The sequence below is a fragment of the Cyprinodon tularosa genome, unplaced genomic scaffold (assembly GCF_016077235.1).
Source record: "Cyprinodon tularosa strain WSP-4 unplaced genomic scaffold, ASM1607723v1 ctg563, whole genome shotgun sequence".
Taxonomy (NCBI): domain Eukaryota; kingdom Metazoa; phylum Chordata; class Actinopteri; order Cyprinodontiformes; family Cyprinodontidae; genus Cyprinodon; species Cyprinodon tularosa.
This window is the reverse complement of record NW_024039300.1, coordinates 334,776-360,117: the sequence shown is the minus strand read 5'-3', so window position 1 is coordinate 360,117 and position 25,342 is coordinate 334,776. Positions and strand designations below refer to the sequence as shown.

General features: G+C 37.4%; 1 protein-coding gene across 1 annotated transcript; it reads left to right on the top strand.

Annotated features, from left to right (window-relative positions):
• The first annotated feature begins 6,074 nt into the window (after positions 1–6,074).
• Positions 6,075–21,395, top strand: rerglb (RERG/RAS-like b). The gene is made up of 5 exons (XM_038305746.1): positions 6,075–6,329; positions 11,416–11,472; positions 12,798–12,871; positions 18,440–18,588; positions 19,988–21,395. Exons 1-5 carry the CDS (start codon positions 6,278–6,280, stop codon positions 20,271–20,273), a joined length of 618 nt encoding a protein of 205 aa, XP_038161674.1. The 5' UTR covers positions 6,075–6,277; the 3' UTR covers positions 20,274–21,395.
• Positions 21,396–25,342: the final 3,947 nt, after the last annotated feature.

Sequence of the window (25,342 nt, the reverse complement as noted above, 5' to 3'; positions counted from 1 at the left end):
CCATTAATGTAATGTGTTGCTGTAGAGAAACCATCCAGCACTTGTTAAAACTCAAATGATTTTTTTCCCCACCGTCCTTTATATAATTGTTTACCCTGTAAACTGGCCACAGCAAAAATGATTGTGAAACACCGAACAAATTTCAAATTCAATCAACTGCTCTTCTCTAACCGCCTATAAAAGCAGACAGTAGCCTTGTTGTGGTGGGATGAAGCTCCACGTACGTCTCTCTGACGGGACGGGACGGTGAATTCAACCACAATGGAATGTTTTTAAACATTAGCAGCCTGTATAAAAGCAGAACACAGCATCTTAGGCTGTTTTCCACCTATTGTTCGTCAGAGATGGGAAGTAACGAAGTACAAATACTTTGTCACTGTACTCAAGTAGATTTTTCTGATATTTTTACTTTACTTTACTACTTATTTTTATGGCAACTTTTTACTTCTACTCCTTACATTTTTACACAAATATCTGTACTTTCTACTCCTTACATTTTAAAAATTGGCTCGTTACTTTAGTTTTGAATCATTTCAATGGAGTTACCGTTATTATTTTTCACGTCATCAATACCAAATTCAATCTAATTGGATGGGAATCCACGTTGCATTTGACGCACCACTACAAGATGAATCGACAGATTCGGCGGTATTCATTGGCGGCAAATCATTGCAGCTTGGTGGCGGTGGCGTTAGCATAGTAGTATGAACGACGAGATGATTGAAAATGGACACAACGGAGATCTAGTCCTATTGGCAGACATGCATTTAAAATGTAGGCAACGGCATGAAAAAAGTGGTTTCTACTTTTACTTTTATACTTTAAGTAAATTTACAAGCCTGTACTTTGTTACTTTTACTTGAGTAAAGAAGTTTAATCAGTACTTCCACTTTTACCAGAGTATTTTTTAACACAAGTATCTGTACTTTTACTCAAGTACGGAAAGTGAGTACTTTTGCCATTTCTGTTGTTCGTTAACTTTGGTCCGAATCCGTTGCTGTTTGTTAACATTAACTTTTTTATGTGGTTCAGTTTCCTTTCACCAAAAAAACTAAAACTGTCACTACAAAACCATGCCAAGTGGTCAGATGTGTGCAGGGTTGGGATTACCAAATGTGAAGTCTTGGTAATATGTTTTATTAATTATCTACAATGTGTGCCAATTTTATGAGGACTCTAAAATGTATTCAGGTTATCATTGTCTGATATTTAGATTTTTTTTTAAATCTGAAATATTTATCTAAAAATGTCTGATTATCTACAAATAAGGCAACAGAGAAATAATCTTTAAATGTTTCAGCATTCAGTCCAAATGCAAACTGGTTTTAAAAAAATCTTCCTTTCTTTTATCCCTCGTCGTTTCCCTGTGTTCTGATTGGTGGCTTAAGGGACCTGGAGAGACATGTTTCTGAGTTCTGAATACACAGAACTCAAACTTCTCTGGAATCAATTATTTTTGCTTCACAAAAATAGACTTTCAGGGTATATGAGACATAAACATTACTGAATGGAAAGAAGACAGTTTGGTAAACATTTCAGAGGCAGATCCAATCCGCAGGCTGTGTTATATAAATGCACTTGGACTCACACAATGTGGTCAGGTTGCTTTCTCTTTTTTTTGTCTTGTTTTAGCTCATGTGTTAACGATTTAAAAAGTTTGAATTCTTGAGACAAAAACAGCGCTTGGCCTGTTTTCCCTGAAAGAGAAGAATTAGGAAGAAATATGCAGCTCAAAATGTGTCTAAATTTGTATTTAAATGTGATAAAAAAAAAAAAAACATATCACCCAAAACAAGATCAAATTTAGGCATCTTTGAAGATGGACCCAAAGTGTGTGTGTGTGTGTGTGTGTGTGGGGGGGGGGGGGTTACTACCGAGGAAGTCAGAGGTCTTGAATTACTTTAAATCACAAAGGTTCCCAAACTTTTCATCTCTTTAAACTAAACAATAAGTGTTTGTGTTTAAAAGCGTTGGATTAAAAAGTTAATGCCTAAGCTTTAAACATCTTATGAAGCCTGTGACAATTGCTCAAAAATGTATTTTTAAGGAGGTCTGAATAGATTTTCAGCTTTTCATTTCTTTTACAATGCAGGAACTGTCAGAAACTCTGTTTTGTCCATTACGTCTATGCATTCTCAATGCGTCTTGGTGATTAATCCTGTATTACTGGAAAGCAGTTTGTGTAACAAATGGGTCAAATTCTCTCTGTAAATGTCAAAATAAGGTAGTGTGATGGACGGCATCTCCCTCAGCTTGTCTCACTGACTTTGGAACCTACCTGAGAGTAAACTGCCTTTGATTATCCACTGTATAGGAAGTCCCACTTCTTGAGACAGTAATGTTTTCTCTCTAGTCCCTAGTAAGTTTAGCAAAGCATTTTCAGGCTAAAAGCCAATTCTGATTTCATATCAAACAGCATCTCTATCATCAACTGAGAATTTTATAAACAGAATGATGAATATGAAAAATATGCTTAAAAGTAGCTAAACTGATTAGAAATGTAAATGTCTGTGTCCAACTATAAACCAGAGTACATTCAAGCCTCAATTTCCTCACTGCCAACAGTAAGGCTAATGTTCATGCAAAGTTCCAAACTTAACATTAGTCCTTTGAAAGGATATGGGTACTGCTGTCAGAACACATTCAAGACTGTTAAACCTAGCTATTTTGATTTCACTTAACCAATTTTTAACTTTTGAAATTTTTTTCATCTGTTTTGTCACTTCTCAGCCAACAGTGAGCACCAGAATTAGCATCAGCTGCTGCCAATAATTCCACCCAACCAAGTCATTTTCTCTGCCTTTATATAGAACCCCACTATCCTCTTGCACCCGGAGTGTCTTGTCTAGTTTCTGTCTTGTTCCAGAGCCTGCAGCCTCTGTGCAGCCTCAAGTCCTGTCTATTCCTCTGTGCAGCATCAAGTCCCGTCTGGCATTCTGCGCAGGCTCAAGTCCCGTTTAGCATTCTTTGCAGCCTCAAGTCCCTTCTGGTCCTCTGTGCATCCTCAATTCCTGTCTACTCCTCTGTGCAACCTCAAGTCCCGTCTGGCTGTCTGTGCAGCCTTAAGTCCCGCTTGGTCCTCTGTGCAGCCTCAAGTCCCTTCTGGTCCTCTGTGCAGCCTCAAGTCCCTTCTGGTCCTCTGTGCATCCTCAATTCCTGTCTACTCCTCTGTGCAACCTCAAGTCCCGTCTGGCTGTCTGTGCAGCCTTAAGTCCCGCTTGGTCCTCTGTGCAGCCTCAAGTCCCTTCTGGTCCTCTGTGCAGCCTCATGTTCCGCCTGGTCCTGTGTGCAGCCTCATGTTCCGCCTGGTCCTCTGTGCAACCTCAAGTCCCGTCTGGCTGTCTGTGCAGCCTTAAGTCCCGCCTGGTCCTCTGTGCAACCTCAAGTCCTGTCTGGCTGTCTGTGCAGCCTTAAGTCCCGCTTGGTCCTCTGTGCAGCCTCAAGTCCCTTCTGGTCCTCTGTGCAGCCTCATGTTCCGCCTGGTCCTCTGTGCAGCCTCATGTTCCGCCTGGTCCTCTGTGCAACCTCAAGTCCCTTCTGGTCCTCTGTGCAGCCTCAAGTCCCTTCTGGTCCTCTGTGCAGCCTCAAGTCCTGTCTGGTCCTCTGAGTTGCCTCAAGTCCCGTCTGAGTCATGGACCGAGGACAGAAGGACCCAGTATTCAAGGCGAGACAGTCAGTAGGAAAGTTCAAAACGTTTATTAAATAAATAAAACCAAACAAAAGCGGAGCTGTGGCTGGCGGACTCTGCAGGCGGGGGGGCGGGGCACCGCCCAATCTCAGACATTCTGGTTTAGCAGTCCAGACCAAGAATGTCCCAGTGCTGCAGTTCCAGAGGTCATGCTGGAAGCCGGTCCTGGTCAGGGATCCAGAACAGACAGAAACAGGCAGGACCAGAAACAGGTGGCAGGATCCAGACTTCCAGGCTTCCACAGGCTCCCAGGAGGGTTCAGAGTCAGAGTGGGACCAGAAGCATGACCAGGTGGTCACGCACAGGAGCAGACAGGATCAGGTGCAGATGAGCAGGCACAGTGGAAGAGGGTAGCCGAGACAGGACGAAGGAACCAGAACTTGAAGCAGGACTTTAAACTGGTCTCCTTCCTGGAGCCAGGCTTACTTGGATAAAAACTGAACCTCCCCCCATAATGAGCCAAAAACCCAGAGGACTCCGCAGGGGAGGAACAGTGGACAATCAGGAGACGAGACAAACACTAAAACCCTCTTTCCACTGGCAGCTAGGATCCAGGACATGAACCTAATAAAACTGAACAGAAAGACTGACAGAAAGACAAGCAATGATCTGGCACTGAATGCTCAGGCTGAACTGAATATAAACCAGAGGAAACAGGTGAGGGGAATAAATTATAATTGAGGCAGGGGAGGCAGAGGGCAGGTGAGAGGAATTACTAATTAAGGGAGAGCAAACAGGCCAGATCATGACAGTCTGGTCCTCTGTTCAGCCTCTAGTCCCGTCTGGTCCTCTGAGTTGCCTCAAGTCCCATCTGGTCCTCTGTGCAGCCTCTAGTCCCGTCTGGTCCTCTGTGGAGCCTCAAGTCCCATCTGGTCCTCTGTGCAGCCTCAAGTCCCGTCTGGTCCTCTGTTCAGCCTCTAGTCCCGTCTGGTCCTCTGTGGAGCCTCAAGTCCCATCTGGTCCTCTGTGCAGCCTCAAGTCCCGTCTGGTCCTCTGTGGAGCCTCAAGTCCCATCTGGTCCTCTGTGCAGCCTCAAGTCCCGTCTGGTCCTCTGTGGAGCCTCAAGTCCCATCTGGTCCTCTGTGCAGCCTCAAGTCCCGTCTGGTCCTCTGTGCAGCCTCAAGTCCCGTCTGGTCCTCTGTGCAGCCTCAAGTCACGTCTGGTCCTCTGTGCAGCCTCAAGTCCCATCTGGTCCTCTGTGCAGCCTCAAGTCACGTCTGGTCTTCTGTGGAGCCTCAAGTCCCGTCTGGTCCTCTGTGCAGCCTCAAGTCCCGTCTGGTCCTCTGTGCAGCCTCTAGTCCCGTCTGGTCCTCTGTGCAGCCTCTAGTCCCGTCTGGTCCTCTGTGCAGCCTCTAGTCCCATCTGGTCCTCTGTGCAGCCTCTAGTCCCATCTGGTCCTCTGTGCAGCTCTAGTCCCATCTGGTCCTCTGTGCAGCCTCAAGTCCCTCCTGGTCCTCTGTCCAGCCTCAGGTCCTGTCTGGTTCTGCCTGCAACACCAGTCCAGGTCTGCCTCTGCATTAACTGTTTGGTTTAGTCTAACTAATCTCTGGCTTTGGCCCTTCAGTATCTCATAATTTTCAACAAACCCTTTAAACAAGCAGTGTCGACTTGAATTGCAAAATCAAAACAAAAGATTCTTTGCTAACGTTACTAGCCACAGCCAGGAAGAAAAGTACTTTCTAAAGAGGCGTGATTTCCTAGAAAGTAGTTAATCACAGGCAGTTTTCTTTCTCTGGTTGGCTCCTCCTCAAAGTGAAAAAAGTTGACAAGAACAGAAACAGGTTGACAGGAGACGATGAGAAGCATAAAAAGCAAGCTTCGTTAAAAAAGTGCATGGTGAGTATTTTACATGTGTGCTTTAAATAAAACAGGTATACTAGAATTTATTGCACTTCGGGCAGAATTCTGACTTCATATATTGACTCTATTTACCAATCACCTGAAGGCAGCCAGTGTTTCTGGGCATTGGAGGAAAAAAGGTGGACTGCATATTTATTAGTTTTTAGTTTGTAAAATTTTTAATTTCCACCCAATAATGAAGCACCAGTTTTTGATGTTTCACATTAAATCCAAGTGAGAAAAAACAAACATTTTTGACAACATGTGGAAAAAGTTCACAGGAAATTGGCTCCTTCATCATCTACATGATAGAAATCTTCACAGATGGCACTGTGGCCACAGTCACTGCGTTAAGATAGGTGTAGTCAGTCCTGGCCTTTGAGTAACCCCTATGTGGCAAAGAGATGTACTGTATTGGAAAGGAAGAAGGAAATGAAAAGCGAGTTAAGGACAGTGAGGAGGGGGGGGGTTATAGGATAACAGTAAAAAAAAAGAGAGAGAAAGGCATAATGTAGAGCTTCTGGAGCCCAGTCAGAGTAGGGGGGGATTGCTTCCCCCTCTCTCTCCTCTCCCTCTGGCTTTAAAAAGTGAAACAGCTCTTTGAAGAGAAGAGGGGGAAGGGGCCGTTCTGTACCTTCACCCTCCTGTCTGGACTATGAGGAGTATAAAATGTGCAGACTCCAACTTGAATACCAGACAACGCAAAACTTCAGTCAGAGGATCAGCTGAGGACCTGACGAGACGAAGGGCATGAACGACATCAAGCTGGCCCTTTTGGGAAGCCAGGGGGCTGGGAAATCCGGTGAGCCACAAAAACAACTTTTACAGCTCATACATGCAGGAGAAAATATGTTGAATTAATTTTCCTCTTGCTTTAAACCCAAAAATAACTGTGAATAGGCCTTTTTTCTGCTTCAGTGTATGACTCATTACTTAATGTAACTTTTCTGATTTCTGTGTTTCAAACCTGTCAAACCGGATTCTTCTCTAATTTAATCCTAAGGCGGAAAAATAAAAAAGATACTTTTATGGTGACTATTTGTTCTAACTGACCCACTTGAATAAATGATACATAAAAACCGCCAACAGCACTTTGTTCAGAAACTTTGTTCCTACTGTTAGGCTCAGAGTTCATTTGCTGTCTTTCTTCAGCTAATTATTGATTCATTATTTTATTGTAATGCTCATTATTATAGTCAGAATCAACATACTGTCTCATCTTCACAAGACATTGAAATATTTAATTTAGACCTTTGAGCAAAACTAATCAGCTTGAGCAAACAAATGGAATTTAAAATGAGATTTAATCAGAAACCACATTATTTATGAAAAGAAATATACAAATATAATTTTTTTAATGAAATACATAGTTTTTCTGAACATATTTTTTGTGGATCTGGCAGACAGTAAAGTTTTTTTTTTTAATTCATAATTTTAGCACAAAGATCTGGCTTTAAATGGGCCGTTAAAAACTTTAAGGAAAATAAGATTTTGAAGAAAGAAGATGAGTATCTTTTCTTTTTTTTTTTAAAGAATGTGTTCAACCAATTTAATCAATAGAAGTTTTAATATATAATTTTTAATAATTTGAATAATTTATCAGAGAGTTTTAAGATAATTGAATAATATCACAGTTATTTAGTAAGAGAGACTAAAAACATGTTTTGTGGTAAGAAGATTCTTTTTCTTTCATCTTTTAATCCTGCTAATAATAGATATTTATTTCATTTAAAAATGATCAATACTGACAATATTTTACCTTTATTGTATTTTCACTTTATCTTCAAATGAAACAGCGGGATCTGTAGTCAGAAAAGAGCATGAAACCAATGAAGCTTGATTACAAAAACAAAGTCTAATCTGTTATTTATTGAGTAATTAACTCAAGATGGGGAGAGAAGCACAGTTTTAGTCAAGTCAGAGCAGCGATAATTAATATTTTTTACTCATGTAAAAGTTGAAAATACAACATAGAGAAATACTCCCAGAAGTTACTAAAGTAAATGTAACTGAGTAAACGCAACCATCTACGACCCGCCTCTGCCTAACGATGGTATTCACAGCTACTTTCTGCTAAATTAGACCTCATTAACAAATTAGTTATTTCAATGATCCATTTCAAAAAGCTAACTTTGTGCATGAAGATTTATTTTAGATGTTTCTTTTCATTATTTTACTTATATTATCAATCATTGTAATTATTTTTGTTTCATTGTAGTTCATAAAACTATCATGCTCTGTAGTTATCACACTGTTTGTGTTCTTCATTATCACACAGAGTTTTCATGTGATATTATCACATGAAAGCTAAAAAAAAACACACACACAAAAGAAAATAGTCAGCTTAAGAAATATTTGGGCTTCATGTTCTATTCTTTGTGTTATGACTGAAAAGGCTTCATCCTCACTAATCCTGAGATACTTAGAAGCCAAATAAAGGATTTTAGAATCAGTTTTTTGGACACACATTTAGCCAGAGGAGAGAAAAGGAGCCAAGCAGAGATCTGTTTTAGTCGCAAAGAACTGACAATATGACCCAAATGCACTTTTCCACTGTTTTAAAGAAAGGACCACAAGGTATTAAAGTATAAGCTTCAAAATAAATGTTTTGGCTAGTTTGCCAACCCAGACGCTGCTACATTTTTAGAGGCAATCTGGAGCGAATACCCGGTTAGTACTAGAGGTGGGTAGAGTATCCAAACATTGTCCTTAAGTAAGAGTAACACATCATATTTTTACCCAAGAGAAAGAAAGTATTTGGTAAAAAGACAACTCAGGTAAGGAGTAACTCATCATAACATCTGATATTTAAAGTTAGGTAATACAATAAACCCAAATGTAAAGTTATGAGAAAATTCTGGTAAGCACAAATACTGCAATACAAAAAAAAAATCCAGGCAGATGAAACAACACTTTTCCAAAATAACTTTGTTTTTAACATAAAACCCATTAAATCAGCACCTTCAATGGCCATATTTGCTTCCTATGTTTTACTTGATGACAAAATGTCATGGTGGGTTCAATTAAGTGTGTGCATAAAAAAGGTGACATAAACATTAACTGTGTCTCATTGTTTGGAAAACTTTTTTTAAAACAAGGTTGTTTTTTTTAATAACATTACTTACAATGGATAGAGTAGCCACAAATTGGACACAAATAAGAGAAACTATATTTTGACATCAAGTAAAAGTAAAATAATATGTTACAATGAAACTTCTCCTCAAAAGTCTAGTTTTGTCAAAATAAGGTATTTAAGTAAATATAGTTACTGAGTACTGTAACTAACTTTCCCACCTTTAGTTTGTATCTGCAGAGTTCATCACATAGAATCCCTTAATCTGTTTGATGCTCCGTCAGCCTGTTAGTATCCGTGAGGCTAATAGTTTTGTTCTGACTGTTATTATCTGGAGTCACCCAATTGTTTTTCCCATTTAAATTCAAAGCTTTTCAGAAAAAAATATCTATGTTGCATAAGGAAATTCAGTAATTGGGAAAAACATGACCTCGTATTAAATAAATTTCTGTCAGGATGGGTGGAGGTTTGAAGAGGACCCAAATGCAGAGACCTTAGATGTTTTTTTGCAGATTTAAGAGCCAATGGTGGCAACAGAAGATTAAATCCAGAAATAACTAATAATTGGACACATAGGTTAAGGAAGGAATGAAGATAATCCAGCACTGAGTAACAGCAGAGGAGGAGTATAAATGATCTAGAAGGGCGCTAGGGGAAAGGAGACTAATACAAGGGGGCAACAGAGTAAACAAGAAACACATAGGAACCAAAATACAACCAGAAAACAACTAGAATAACACAAAATGGAAATGAATACAATGACCTAGAAAAAACAGAAAGAGATGAATCAAAGAGAAAACTTAAACAGAACCAAAACGTCCAGAATAATGACAATTACATTCTTTAAAAAAGGTTTATTTATATCAATATATATTTATCATAATATTTTCCATATCAACAAAAAGTTGTTTTCTAACTGAGAAGGAGGTTTGGCCAAGCTGTCCCTTAATAGTTTGTGTTATTCCTCCTAATATTTATTTATTTTTTGATTAGATTTTTAAAGCTGCAGAGCACAACTCAATTAAATAACAGCTCAGACTCATAGTATCGAGCAAAACACAGGAGTATAAAAGGTAGAAAAAACAAGAAAATAAAGTGAAACAAATTCCTAAAGTATAATGGCTGAGATTCTGGGTTTTTAATATAGTCCTAGCATGATTTCCAAACCTCGAGGAAAAGTCTGTTTTTGAGTGAAATCCCCACATTTCAGATATAACGGTACTAAGCCCAGCAGTGCCCTTGGCAAGCCGTTAACACAAGCTCCTCTTGTTCTAGTCTATTGCATCAAGATATTTTTCCTTGCAGCAAAAGTGAGAATGCCATAAATATTTTCTTTCAAGTTCCCATTTTTATCAGGAAATCCAAAAAGTAAGACTCGATGTACACAATCCTCTTGATTGAGTTTAGAATCCCACTTCTTCCATCTACGAGCCTCATTTATTGGTTAGGAGAGAGCTTGTCTCACTGCTTAGTTTTAGCTTTGAGATGTTCAAGTGTTCATTGCAGCAAATATTCATCAGTGATTTTTTTTCTTAACAATTTGTCTCCTGATAGTGACAGTGTTGGTGAACTGGATGGTTCTGGTGTCCGAAACTTCAGTCTAGCATTTTAGAAAGAACATTTCTCCTCCTTGTACATTTACCATGGAAATTAAACCTTATTCTCTCTCTAAATGTACAGGCACGTATTTACACATCAGAAGAGGAATAGCCAAGACGACAATCGAGTGGTTTTAAGAGATTTTCGATAGTATCTTTTGGTCTGTTATAGCCAGACCTGGCAGAACATGCGTGGGGCGTTTTATGGCTGATGGGACCATGATGTTCCCTCTCATTCCAACAGTTTAGATCACTTCAAACTAAATCTCTGAGATTCAAACAAAGCAGACCGCCTTTAAAAACGGCGTGCTACAACGTTGTAATCATGCTCACATGAAGTTTATACCTATCTGTAATTTAAGGCATTTTAAATAGCTTGTTGGTGTTCCTCATTTCTTACTGCGTCTATTTACATTGCATTTCTAGGTGGCGTTACAGATTGTTTTTTCGTTTGTTTTAGCTGCTGTTGCAAATCAAAATGAGTGGGTGGTGAAGTTTTCCTGACACCAGTGGGGGGTTTGTGGTAGATATCAGTTTTCAGTCTCAGTGGTAGAAAAGACTGATTGGCTCCATGCATCTACATCTCAGTGCCTGGCAGAGTGGTGGAGCCGCAGCTACGGAAGGTCTGCAGCCTCTGGAGATTGCTCTTGCATTCTTGCGTCCATTTATTATGATTTATGCTCTGCTTGTTGCTTTCACAGCACATCTTGCATCGCTTTTTGCATTGATGGCAACACGAATTTCTGAAGTTAGAGTACAATGAGCTGGAAGTCTTTGGTCTTCTACAATGCATCCATGATTAACCTAATGTACCTACAGAGTTCACATGGGGGTGTGTGTGTGGCCAGCGTGTATTCTCTGGCTGACCCCTGTTGAGGCCCACCTTCATTAAAGTTCTGCTCTTGGACCTCAGCCCATAACTAAAACCTATTGTCTGTGGGACTAGAACGAGTCCAATCAGTCGGTTTCCTGAGAAGCTCTCAATGCAGAAACAAACAGAGATTGTTTGTGAATACATCCTTTCATTTTGCCAAATATACCTATGAACATTCCAGCAAAGCAATGTTTCTCCAGCCCCAGAGACTGTTGGCACTCTGTGTTGTTTCTGTTCAGATAAATGAAGGTCTATTTTTTAACACTCCTGCCACCTGTGAAGGATGAGAGTGTAATTATTATGTGATTGATGTTGATGTTATTTCTTGTTCTGTTACTTCCAGCTGTCCTTGTGCGGTTCTTGACCAGACGGTTTATTGGGGAATACGCCTCGAATGCAAGTAAGGGTTTTCAGATTTTCCTATTCTTTTTTTTAAAGTTTAGTCTCAAAAACCTGATGTGCAATTAAATGTGGTTGTGACAAATAACTTTTACACTGTCATGTATTATTCTGTAAACAAGCCCAAATCAAGTTCTAACAGTTAACTCTGCATATATATGGAATAAATACAAAACAACCACCTTTCAACATATGAGGGTTCATTAACAAAAATCATTTTACTCAAATTCAAACATATTTCAATTGAAACATTTGACTAAACTGATGAAACTCTATTGAACCGATAAGTTGCTATGTGAAGATAGGAAAAGGGATAAAAAATATATTTTTGATTGATGTGATGTTTGAGAGTCTTTTTTATTGAAGAGTTTGCAATGAAGTCTAACTAGCTTTCAAATTAATTTAGAACAATTTAAATGGGTTCGAATCAATTGCAAATCCAAGAAGGTAAATAAAACAGTATTTGGTAAAATACAATTTTATTAAATGATTTGTCAATTCTATTAGGCCATTGGAGTTAGTAGCTAGCAAACATATTTAAAAGACTCTTTTGGTCATATTTTTGCGATCAGATGTAATGTGCATATTAGGAAACAGATAAACAATAATGTTATGTAAGTGTCTAAACCCATTTTAAAATAAGGAGGACAGTGTGGCGACAGTGGCATTGTATGTAGGAGTTTGCAACAAAATCGAAGGGTTGCCGGTTTAAGCTTTCAGTGTCGTTGTGCAAGACACTTCACCCACATTGCATACTGATGGTGGTCAGAGGGCCTGGTGGGGCCAGCGTACGGCAGACTTCTGTCAGTGAGCCCCAGGGCAGCTGTGGCTACAATGAAGTTTACAATCATCAGTGTGTGTGCGAATGGGTGAATGAATGATTGGATGAATGTAGAGTAAAGTTGTTCCCTAATGGGGTGACTGGGAGCTGTGGGCAAGAGGCGGGGTATACCCTGAATGGTCAGCCAGGGGGTTAAAATCTAAAATATCAAAAATAATCTATTTATCTGTTATTGAAGAAGGGTTGTGGGGGTAGGAACCTAACCTAACCTAAATCCTCTAGTCGACCGCCCCACCTGCCAAACCTTGTGCATACCACTGCATGAACTGGATGGTTTAGTGCAAATTAAAAGCAAAAAAGTAAGGGAACAATGATGAAATGAGGATACCATTTGTCAAAGGGAAAAGACTAACTGTCTGTTGCAAACATGATAACCATAATAGTTTTATTTATAGTCTCTCAAAAACATTAAATATATTAATCCAATAGAATAAAATTGTAATTACTGAAAGTCAATCAATATTGCCTTTTTATCTCACTGACAGACTCCTTGTACCATAAGAGGCTATCAATCGACGGTCGGCAGTTGAATCTGGAAGTGTTCGACCCCTGCTCTCAGGTATAGTTTGCATCACTTAATAGTTTTGAGGGAGAAGAAAAGTCTCTGCACATGTTTTTTAGGTTTTTGTTTTGAGTTCTTTTATTTCCATCTATTACTAGATATACTCAAAGTAAAGACTGTTCTTTTTAGACCCCCTGATGCAGAACTGCCAAAATGTGGCCTGAATCCAGACTACCAATCCCCCCTTCCCTGGTTTATTCATTCTTCGTTGATAATCTTAGATGCATGAGAGTAACAATGTTACCCAAACCTTAAGAAACAAGTATGACTGCAGCCTGGATACATCCCTTCTCATAGTGCTCGCTTCATGGTGCATGTCTGGTGGACTTAAGCTATGGCCCCCATGCTCTTACCTTTCAAAATTAAACTTCATATGAGATATAATCACCTTTCCTAGCAGGTGGTTAAATGTCCGATGTGACCCAACATATATTGTGACTCGAGGTGCTGTTGTGGATTCTCCTTACCAATCTGCTATGCACTAACCCTAATTACCAAGGTTTCATCCCTAAACCTAATTTTTGATGTGTCACTCTTGCCATCATTTTTTTTTCTACTAGCTACAAGACCTAGAAAATATTAAAACCAGACATTTGATCACCCTACAAAAAGGAAGAGGGTAAGATATTTAAGGAAATGGCAAGTCATTTTAACATTTTATCAGTATGTCTAACTATCCGGAACAACCATTATAGATATCTATAACATTATTTTGACTATTAGTAATATCATTATGACTATTATGATTTTTTATTGAAGACATCCTATCATCATTATCATTCTGACTTGTCCAATATCTAGAACAGATATCTATAATTTAGTTATGACTCGTTAAATTCTATTTATAAATATCTTTAATAAGAGTTTATAAGAGTATATATTGAATGTTAAACATTTTGTCATATTTCTCCAGTTCTGCTGCAGTAGGAGTTCATCTGTACATTTTTAGACCCTTGACTGATGATAAAAATATATAGATATTTTAAATATGTTCATATTCCAATGAGAAACTTACCACAATATATTTAATAAAGTTTTAGTGTGATAGGCCAATATAAAGTACTACAATGATGTGAAATGATCAAAGACAAATCTCTAGTGGTTTTACCTCAGTAGTTTGCTTTACATTATTTCTCCTTTTCTTTAAAAGTGTTTTTTTTAGACTTTTTTTTTTTTTTTTACATATTGTACATTTTCAAATGAGATGTTTTTTCCAATTCCTATTTTTCAAACCTAGCTTTACAGATTGCATTCTTTTCAAATAGTTTTTTACAGATCAAATTCTTATCGCATTAAGCCCAAAACAAATGCTCGCTCTTGACATGCACATTGACCAATAAAAATGTTGCTGCTAACATCCAGCAGACCAACAGAAATGTGTCTACACTGCAGACTCCAGTGGAAAACCTGACAAACAAGTGAAGAGAATTTGATTTGTGATTTCAATGCTTCATTTGTGCCCGCACTTTTTCTAATTCCCATCAACAAAATGTTTTCTTTACTTGCAACAATAATGGTACAAAATTCACTCCATTGTGCAGTTCATTGTTTGACATTGGAAGGCATATGACACAAACAGAAAACCACTGCCAGCCACTGAAACAAAGGGTGAGAAGAGCATCAATCAGAGAAGCAAACAGGAGTGTCTTTGGAAAAGCTGCAAAGATTCATAGCTCAAGTTGGAGCTTGTTAACAGGAAAACTTTTAATTGTGTATTCCTTAATCTGATTTGAAAGAAGTCACACAATTTTTATATGCTGTTTATAAGAAGACTGTATATTTAGCGGAAAACTGACTCTTCTCAACAATATTTCTCCAGATGAAAAATAGTTGTGCCTGAAAGTAATGAGGTGATGCTTTTCTTTAGCAGGGATAGGGGAGCTGCTCAGAGTTGATAAAAAAAGAAAACATGCTAAAGGTTAAAATGTGGAACAAAAAGTCAAGGAATATAAATAATCCTGCTTACACTCATTTAGTTTTGTTTTCTTATGTCATTATTGAAAGAGAGAGCTGAAGTTAACAACAATAGTTAAGCAGACTCTCGGTCTGCAGGGGAAGCGACCTTTAGTGAGCAAGATCATATATTTCCTGGCACGTGTTCCTTTTCTGCTGCATTTAAGCTGAAGATCCAGAGGGTTTATGAGAGTGTCCGGAGGCGATTTATGTTGGAGGCTGTTTCTTGGAAGAGAAGAAGGCATTTGAGCAGCTTATTTTCTCTTTCCATGGAACAAAAGAACTGAAACACCTTTCTACACCAGTTAGCATTTTACTGGAATACCCTGAGGCTCAGCACAGCAAGAGCCAGTTACTGTCCCTGCTAGCTAGACACATTATAACACCACCCTCCGATAAGGAGCAATAAGTCCACATGTTGACTTTCTGACCTGAGCTGTACAATAAAACTATGTGGATGATAAAGTGAAGGGGTTCAGAGCCAGTATTGACAGTCAGACATGCCCCATGTCTTTTTTTTCCCTCTTATATTTCAAAACACAACAAACTAAGCCTACATACATGACTGGAACTGTTAAAACTAACTTTGAATAACTAACTTTACCTGTCTTCATTTCTTTTCAACTTTCTACTCAAAAAGATTGCACCAGATGGAGCGAATTTGTTACATTTTTCCTGCAAAGAATATGTTTTGTAATCAGAAAAAACTGCAATCCAGAAATGAAGCACTTCTTAATTTAAGAAAAGGTTTCAAGAGTTAAATTTGCTGTTTTATCAGACTATGTTTTCAAATAATTATAAACCGTATTCTTCGCTCAGATTTCATTTTTCAAACTATGTTTAACAGATTTGATCAGTTTTAATGTTTTTGTTTTTTTTCAGACGGTGTTTATGTGTTGCATTGAATTCACAATGTGTTTCGTGGGCCCAATCCCAAACCGTCTCCTAAACACTAACCCTCTCTTTGCGCGTTCCCGTGAAGTGTCCTCCACATTAAGGGCCATCTTAAACCCCATAGTGGGTAGGGCCAGAGGGACGTTCAGCCCTTAAATAGTGAGTCTGCATTAGTGCACTGATACTGACAAAAAAATAACAGATTAGGTATAAGAAAGAGGCAAATGTTATATTTTATTACACCCTGCTCCACAGAGCTACAGCCAGGCACATTGGGGCATCACTATGTTACCATAGGAACAGCTGCTTTCTCTTTCCCTTGGAAGAAAGAGGGCTTCCCATTCTTGTTTATACCCCACCACCTGTAATCCAGGTGCCTTCTAAAGGCAGGTTTCCCTCTGCAGTGAGGAGTGAAGATGCATTCTGATTGGTCCATATGGACATTAGCATCAACATTTCTATTGGTCAAGAGGGAGTGTTGCATTGGGCTTGAAGTAAATAGTGTGATCTTTAGCCTGAATCCGAACTCAACCTCTAACCACTGACCCTTAACTATCAAGTGTCCTTCATAATAAAGACCCACTCACAGCTCTGGAAGGCGCCTGGATTGTACATGGGGGGTATGGGAAGCCCTCTTCCCTCCAAGGGAAAGGGAAGTTGTTTCTATGGCAACACAGTGATGTCCCATCTGCGTGGATGTAGTTCTGTGGCGCAGGGCGTAATGAAATAAAACATTTGCCATTTTCTTGAAAATAAATCTCTCCAATCATATTAAACTATTTCAGAGAGGACCTTCCATTTTTGGATTAATTTTCCTAACTGGTAAATTTTCTGTCAGTGTGATGAAGATGCAGCAAACCAGCGGAACTTACATTTGAATGCACATTTTTCCTTTGCCATTACTACGCAGACTAGTTATCTAAGGGCTGAAGGGTCCACTCGCCCTACTCACTACTAGTTATGGGATAGACCTTCATGTGGTGGACCCTCCGTGGGAACGTACAAACAGAGGTTTACTGCTTATGATTGGTTCTTAGGGGCCAGTTTGGGATTCAGCCTTAGAATGCAATTTAAAAATAGTGCAATTCATAAAACTCAATCTGAAAAAGTTCTTCAAGGTTTCATTTTCGATTTTTTTTTTAAACTTCCATTTCCACAAAACATGTTTTTTCTTGCAGCAATAATGGAACAAAATGCACTCCAAGGCAGTAAAGCCTTCTTCAACTTGAATTTCTGCACTCTATTTGTTTTAACAATAGAGGAAAAAGGGAAAAAGAAAACCTTAGTTGCTCCACAGTGAGGAGATTTGGGTGTGACCATGGTGAAAACATGCAGCTAGGAAAAACCGGAATAGATTTAGTAACCTGAAAGAAAAACTATTTAAAAGTTAAGCTCTGAAGCAGAAAATAATCAAATGAAAGAAAATATTGTGCAATACTCATGGAAAAAAATGCAATGTTCAAGTTAAGTAAAAAAAAGATAGCAGCTTATGCAGAGAGCCATTTAAAAACGTCTAAATTATTTTTATTGTATTTTATGTATAGTTTTCACAGAATCCTATTTGAAAAGTGTGTAGTATGTTTGCATTCTCTCTTTTTGGTCTTCGAAAACCTTTTGCCAAAAGTCTCTGATACTGAGTTTTTAATAATCTTGCTTCCATTTATCCACCTATTCTGAACATTGTCGTTGTAACATGTCCAAATATGGAATCTGTCAAGTAAACTGAATTTTTTGTACAAGGCCCCCATAGGAAACATTCAGCAATAAAAAACTGCATAGCACACTTCAAGAAGCTGAGTTATTAATAACTAAACATGCAGGAGTATAAGTCATTTTCAAAAAATACCTTCTTTTAAAGTCCCATGACCCTTGGTTGTGATTCTCATCTTCCACATATGGGTTACATTTTGTCCATTTATTTCATGTTCCATTTAACTTGATCACATGTGGCACTGTGATACTGTATTTCTCACATGTGCAGCACATTCCCCATGTTAATATCATAAGATCATGCTATTTTTAAAACCCTCCTTTCCATCTGTACATGTCTAAATATTTGTTTATTGTCATGCAAAAAATAAAATAAATTTCAAATGTGAAAATCACATGTAAAATCCATACAGTTAACATGTGACATATACATATATTACATATGATTCAGATTTTTATATGTAAATCACATGTATGTGGCACATGTCAATACCAAATGTGAAACCTATGGACTACACATGAAATGAACATGTAATCCACATGTGAATCATATGTAAGAGCACATAAATTTGTTTGGATTTGGGATGTTCCATGTTAAAAGCAAATGTGATTCACATTGAAAACATTCGAAACCAATTTCGCACACATGTTAACAGATGTGATTTCCATTGAGAGCACATGCAGGTCACAAGTGAAGCACTTCTATTGCACATAGAAACATGTCAAAAACATGTGAAATGATTTATGTTTTCACATTTGACTCAGGTGTGCTTTTAACATAAAATGGTCTACATCCACATATAAATGCAGTTTTCCATGTGATTCCCATGTGGTGCATTAATTTCCATATGATTTTCACATGTAAAATTCATGGGGTGTTTCTGTAAAGGCAGCCTAGAACATTGAAGAAAAGATGTTTTCATTCTTCTAAAGCAAATAAGCCAGCAGAAAAATGGAGCAAATACTCAGAGAGATTTCAAAATAAAAGCACATTTCTCCTTTTGGCAGGGCTCTGAGGCCAGGTGTATACTGGAGGAGCCAGTAGAGTGGGCAGACGGCTTCGTGGTAGTTTACAACATCAGCGACCGCACTTCCTTCATCAACGCCAAAAGCATCCTGCGGCAGATCCGGGAGACTCGCTCAGACAACAGCAAAGGGTCAGAGGCAACATAACTATGCATACTGGCATAAAGAACAGAAAATCACATATAAAAATGAACTGATGTCATGCTTTGTTAAGGTGCAATTTATAACTATATCTAATAATTCAGTTCAGCCTTTAACTGTTTTTGAAACTTACATTATCTCATCATTTTGAGTTGTCAACATCAGCTTAAATTTCCTTGTGCATATAGAGCTCAGGGCTTAACTTTGATATCTTGTTTCTCTATTATGACATTTATTTTCAGTGTTGACTTGGTAGTAGTTAGTAGTGTGTCCTTCACTCTGCAGTAAAGGTAATTAAAGTGTGAACAAATGTCGAGCGTTAAAAACAGCCAGCCTACTTCTAAAACAATAACCTGAAAAATAACAATTAAAAAATTGGAAAATGAAATATTAGATATTAATTTGAAAGAAAAATTCAGAAATAAAATCTTAAACAGCAAACTTTTTTTTTAATTAAAACGAGTTTCACTTTTGGATGCAATATTTTTCTCCTTTCAGTTTAAAAAAATGTGTTGTTTTTTTATTTCCATTTACTGAAGCGTTGCTTTGCTTGCAACACTAAAGGAACATGATTCACCCCATAGACACAATATTAGGTCCCTTTAAATTTTGCTATTCTCTCTGTTATGTTAATATGGTTTGACTAAAATGTTTCCAAATTCTTAATAGACAGCCCCAATCAGCAATCGTCCACCTACATGCTTGGTATGATGCAATTGTTTTAAAGTGTGTGTTCATGTTCTTGTCTAAAAAAGATTTGTGGGAAATGTGGCCATCAGAAATCCTGCTGCCAGTCATTCCAAGAGGAATGTATCTGACAACCCCTAAAACATCTTCCATACTACTGAGAGAATATTCATGCAAGGGTAGATAGGAAATGGTTGGATTTGTTTACATCCACTGTACCAAGACATCTTAAGAATAGAGCAGGAAGAAAGGATGAAGATAAAGCTTCAGTCGTGTCTTTGAGGATAAACAGGAGTCTTTGTACAGGTCTGGGTTTGTGGAATGTCTCCAAAGAGCCTGGTGCGTCCTGATTAATGATTCATGATGACGAACAAGGGGTTCCCTGCAATCCTACAGGCATGTGCAGAAAAACATGCCGCTTGCAATTGTCAGGCAGCCTGGCCCCATACAGAGGCATAGGGAGATGCAAAGGGAGCGTAGGAGGAGATCATTAACTCATGATAAAAATAAGGACAGGATCTGGATATTGTGTCTGTATACTTGTGAAAATGGAAAAAAAAACAAATGCCTCACACTCAGAAGTCACAAGTTTTGGGTTCAGGCTTTTAAAATGCGGTTGATAAATGAAAAAAAAAAAAAAACTATGTGTCAAATTGCAGGATGCAATAACATTCCATTATCTGTTTAATCTAACTGTTTCAGGGACACGGACGTTCCCGTATGTCTGGTGGGTAACAAGCAGGACCTTTGCCATGCACGCCAGGTACGAGAGGAGGAAGCCCGCAGCCTGGCGCATGAGAACCGCTGTAACTTCCAGGAGGTGTCAGCGGCCGAGAGCTACCAGGACATCGCCAACCTCTTCACCCAGCTCATCCGGCAGGTGATGGAGCACCTCAAGTACCGAGCCGACCGGCGGCGCTACAGCGGCTCCAAGTCCATGGCCAAACTCATCAACAATGTCTTTGGCAAGAGGAGAAAATCAGTGTGACGTGAAGACAAGCTGGGTGAACCTTGGGGGGGTTGCTGATTTTGCAAAACCGAGCCGAAGGCAAGCAGCAAAGCTCTCTGTTCATTCAGCACCTTGGAAGTTCTCAAACGTTTTCACGTTTCCACCTGACAATTGTGGATTGGGACTTTGTTTAGATTTCATCTGATAGAGCAACACAAACCAGTGCATCACTGTAAAGTGGGAGGAAAATACAACATGGTTTTAAAATCATTTTTCATGCATAAAATCTCAAATGTTCACCCTTGCCAAGTAGATAGTTTGTAGAACCACATTTCTTTATCTCCTCTATCTTTGCACGTCTATAGACTGATGTGTGAAGAATAACAGCCCTGTGAGAGATTCTCACCAGCATTTAATCTGGACTTTAAGGAAACCATTTGAAGACAATAACATGCTTTGATTGGCCCTATTACCTTGTGGTTCTGGCTGTATTCGTCAGGTGGCTGGAACATTTTCTGTGTTTTTTATCAGTTCTCTTCCAGGATTTTGGAGCTCCTTGAACTCTCAACTTTGTCCAACTTATCTCTGCAAAAGACAAAAATCCCGACCGAATGATGATGTCCCCCCAAATGCCTTAGAGTGTCCATCGCTTTTTTTTTTAAATCTTAGACACACATGGTGTTCTATGAAAGCCAAAATGTGTAGTCTTTTCTGACCTGAGCAGCTTTGATCAATGGTTTCCTTCTTTCTACTCCTTCACGTAGCTGGGTAGGGTACAAAAATGTGTACTTAAGTAAAAGTAGCACTACTTCAACATATTTCTACCCGAATAGAAGTAAAAAGTAGCCATCCAATAAAATACTCAAGTAAGAGTAAAAAGGTACTCATTAAGAAGTGTACTCATGTATTTTGCAACCGTTTTACTATTTAAAATGATGTAAATCAGATTAACCGTAATATAAAGCTTTGTGCAAATTTCTTTTGTTTTTAAGACTTAAAAAAAGTAATGAATACAAATAAAAAGATTTTGGCAAGAAGAAAATAATCTTCTCAATAAGCTTCTTTTTAACGTGTGTCAATATAAAACCATTTCTTAACCTTTTGCAAAAAGTAGTATACTTAAAGTAAATTCTATTAAGAATACTTAAGTATAAGTATAAGTTTAGAAAGTATACCAGAACAATGTACTTTTAGTGTACTAGATGTATTACTAAAGTAATACTTCTTTGAACTAAATTGGGACATTTTAAGTTTACTAAAGTATACTTAAAATATACTTTAGTAAACAATAAAGTGAACAATAGTATAGTCAAGTACACTTGACCATATTATTGTTATATATGAAATATAGTTTAGAATAAGTAAAGTCTAAGTGCATTGCCTGATTTTAAGTATGAAATTAGTGCACTTTTAGTATACTTGAATAAACTACTTTTTGCTAAGGGAAGGTTTATATAGTTTGCACGCTGGAAAAGTGCAAACTCTAGTGACAACATATGCTGCATATCACCATGACCTCCATGTTATAGACATCTCAGCAGATTAACATGACTAAACAACAAAAAGGTTGTATAAAAGACAATACTCATTTTCAGGGGTGTGAATTGGCAAAGTTTCATGATCCAATATGTATCACGATAAATTGATCATGACATGATTTATCCAGATTTATCTCGATAAGTCACAAAGATGATATATTGATGATATATATATATATTTTTTAATAGCATAGCTCTGCAAAACCTCATGAGATCTTGATATTGCTCCACTGCTGTGGCTGGTATCACACAAGCTGAATAATAGGGCCATGGGTGCAGCACTGACACCTAGTGGCTGGAGGTTGAACAGTTATATAAAAGTACAACAATGAGAAGGATAGTTGCTTATAATTATGTTTTTATGTTCAAAATCTACTCAACTATATTTTAAGAACATTTTTATAAAAAATTATCAAAGTTAACGTAACTGAATAAACAAATCTAGCTACTACTCACCTCTGCTGCTCCATAAAGCCCAGGGTTAGAGAGGGCACAGCTAATATATGTCATGTCGTCTAATTCTCCAACCTGAGTTACAGATTTATGCAGCTCCTCCAGAGTTACAGGACCTCTGATTTTTATCATAAACCTCTTCACATCATTAAACACAGCAGGGGTTTCGTTTCCAACTTAGGTGTTTTTTGTTGGTGGTACTGGATTTAATTATTGGGGATATTTTTAGATGAGAATGAGCAGAAAAACACAATTTTAAAACACCTTAGATTGTGAATGAATATTGCAAAAAAAAAAAAATGGCTGCTTTTTCTATCACTTCTCATGAATAGCACAGATGGTTAACCCCATGTAACAATTGGTGGTTGGGCAACTAGGAGGAAAACTTTTGTATTTCTATAGATCTGCTTTAGATTATGTTAACATAGTGCTCATAGTGAAAATATTCACACAAAGGGGTCTGATCTTCAAAAGGTTTGTGCTTCTTAATATGAAAAAAGGTGCAAATACAGCAAACCTTCAAAAAAGGCGTAAAGTGGTTTATGTAATTCAGCAGGCAGAGATCATACAATATTGATCAAACTGCAAAACTCTATGGGTGGAGGATATGCCAATGTTAACATTTACTACATGCAAAGCATTTCTCCAGAAACAAAACTATGACCTCAGTTTTTTTGTTGTTGTTTTTTTTTAAATGGGGTGTAAACTCACCTCCAAACATTTCTGTGTTCATCGTTGCTACAAAGGAGGTATAGTAACAATAAAAGATGATGGAGCAGAGATTCTGTGGGTATTTAAACATATTTATACAGTATGAAATAAAATAAAAAATTCAGTCTTTGTCATAATCGAAAAACACACTTTTTTTCATGTCTTGTGTTTTATTTTTCCTATTTCACTTCAATTGTAGTTATTATTTACATTTTTTTCCTTTAGCAAATTGATAGGCTACCAATGTGAAGTGAACCATAATACTTGGAATTATAGACATTATCTGAAAAATAATCATGTTCATTATTGCCTCCAACTACATGGCGTAGAACTGAAGTGATCTCTTCATTTTAGTGTGGTGAAACCAAACAGCATGTCCTAAAATTTGTGCTTGACCAATCCTTGTTGATCACCCACAACATGCAAAAAACAACAATGAAAAAAAAAGCAAACAAAAAAAACTGCATGTCCTTTTTAGCGCCTTTGTTTGATATCACTGTGTCAAAGCAGAAAAAAGAATTCCTGCATTAAGCACTTTTTAAATGCAAGTACCCTTATCATGAATTCACTGCCAAAAAATCCAACTGAACTACATAGAGAAAAGACAAATATGTGAATAAGTGAAACATGCATGTGCAGAAGAGGCTTTTATCAAGCAATCAGAGGTTTATTGGGGTCTAAAGGATCTATAGAGGAGATGTTTGCAGGAAATCAGTCTCTAAAGCCTAAATCCAACTGCAATGCTTATATATGGCTGTTTTCTTTCACTCATTACGCAATTCCTGTTGAACTCTTAGACAGTTTTGCAACATGACACTACATATGATAAATGGTTTGTGGTAGAATAGCCAACGATAAAAAAATTTGCTCTTCTGGCCAACTCTTAGATTAAGTTTTTGTTTTGCACAGCTCCAGATAGGCTCTCATTAGATCCGCTCACAGGATGGTGATGACAGCCAGCCAACAGGAGCCGAAGCAAATGAGAACATTTTTGCAGTCTGCTGTTTTGCAAAAATATGATGTATAAAATTTAAATGATCACATTCTGTATTCAGCTAGTTTGTTTCTGTTGTCAGGCTGCTGTCCTGTGCTAGAACTTTGCTTCTTGTGCATCAGAATAATTTCCTGCTTGGTTTTAAAATCTATTAGAATACAGTAGAACTCCCTTTGTTACATAAAGGAATGAATTAGATGAAAGAAAAACAATCCTAGAATATAAAGTGCACAGCAAAGAAGAAAATCACATCTCAGAGAGGAAGGAAAGACAGTTTGGTTAATAATAAATGACATACTTCACTAAAAAAGTCTATTTTCTTAGGTGAAAAAGAAAAGACACCAGCAAAGAATAGAGTACTGTCTGAATAATAATGAACAGCAACTGACAGCATGTGTGCATGCATTCAGAGACAAGGTGCATCTTATTATTTGTTAAATAAAATCTACTCTATTAACTTCTAGCAAACTGTTGCTATTGATGACTCTAACTTTTACTTTGTTCAATAAAATATCATGTATATGGTTGTGAAAGTATTTTCCAATTCATATAAATATATAGAGTGCAATTTGTTCCATTATTGAACCTGTTTTGTAAATGAAAATTTGAAAAAAAATTCAATCTAGAAATATTTTTAGTAATCTTGGATATTTTCTAACTCTGTTTTCTCAAATGTTATTTTTCATATTTTATGTTTTCCATATGTATTTTTCCAATTTTTATGTTTTTATATGTTATTTTATATAATTTATCTTATTCAGATTGGATTTTTTACGAATTGCATTCCTTTCAAATTGCATTTTACAGATCATATTCTCTTCACTTCAAACCCAAAACAGATTCTCGCTCTTTAAAATGTTTTCTACTTCCAGAATGTTATGTGGGAAAAGTTAGTTGAAAAGATTCCAATTTGCAAACTAATAAAATAAAAATCATTTAAAACAATAAAAATCTGTGAAAACTAAGTTACTCTAGCGCTCGTGTTTTTATTAACAAGTTTCATTTTTGGATTGAAATTTTTTTTTTTTCAAATGTAAGTTTACAAAATGTGTTCTTTGGTTGCAACAACAATTGCTAATTTCATGTTATTTGTTGGAATTTTGCTTACTAATGTAAATATTTTTTGAGCTGATATTGTATTAAGTTTTTGTTTATTAGTTATATCTATTAGTTAATAGTTTTATCAACTCTCCACCACCCTCCGTTTGTTTTTCACTAAGCATGTCACAGTTTGCTATTAATTACCAGCTGCTTAGTGCTTTATATCCATTTTTAATTGTTTACCCATCAATTTGTATGTGTTCTAATGTATCTTAAAGAAGTTATTCTAGGTGTTTAGTTTAAACTTTGAAGAGGACCATGAATCTCAACCTTTAGCTAATTCTGGTCTAAGAAGCATTGCTCAAAAAGCC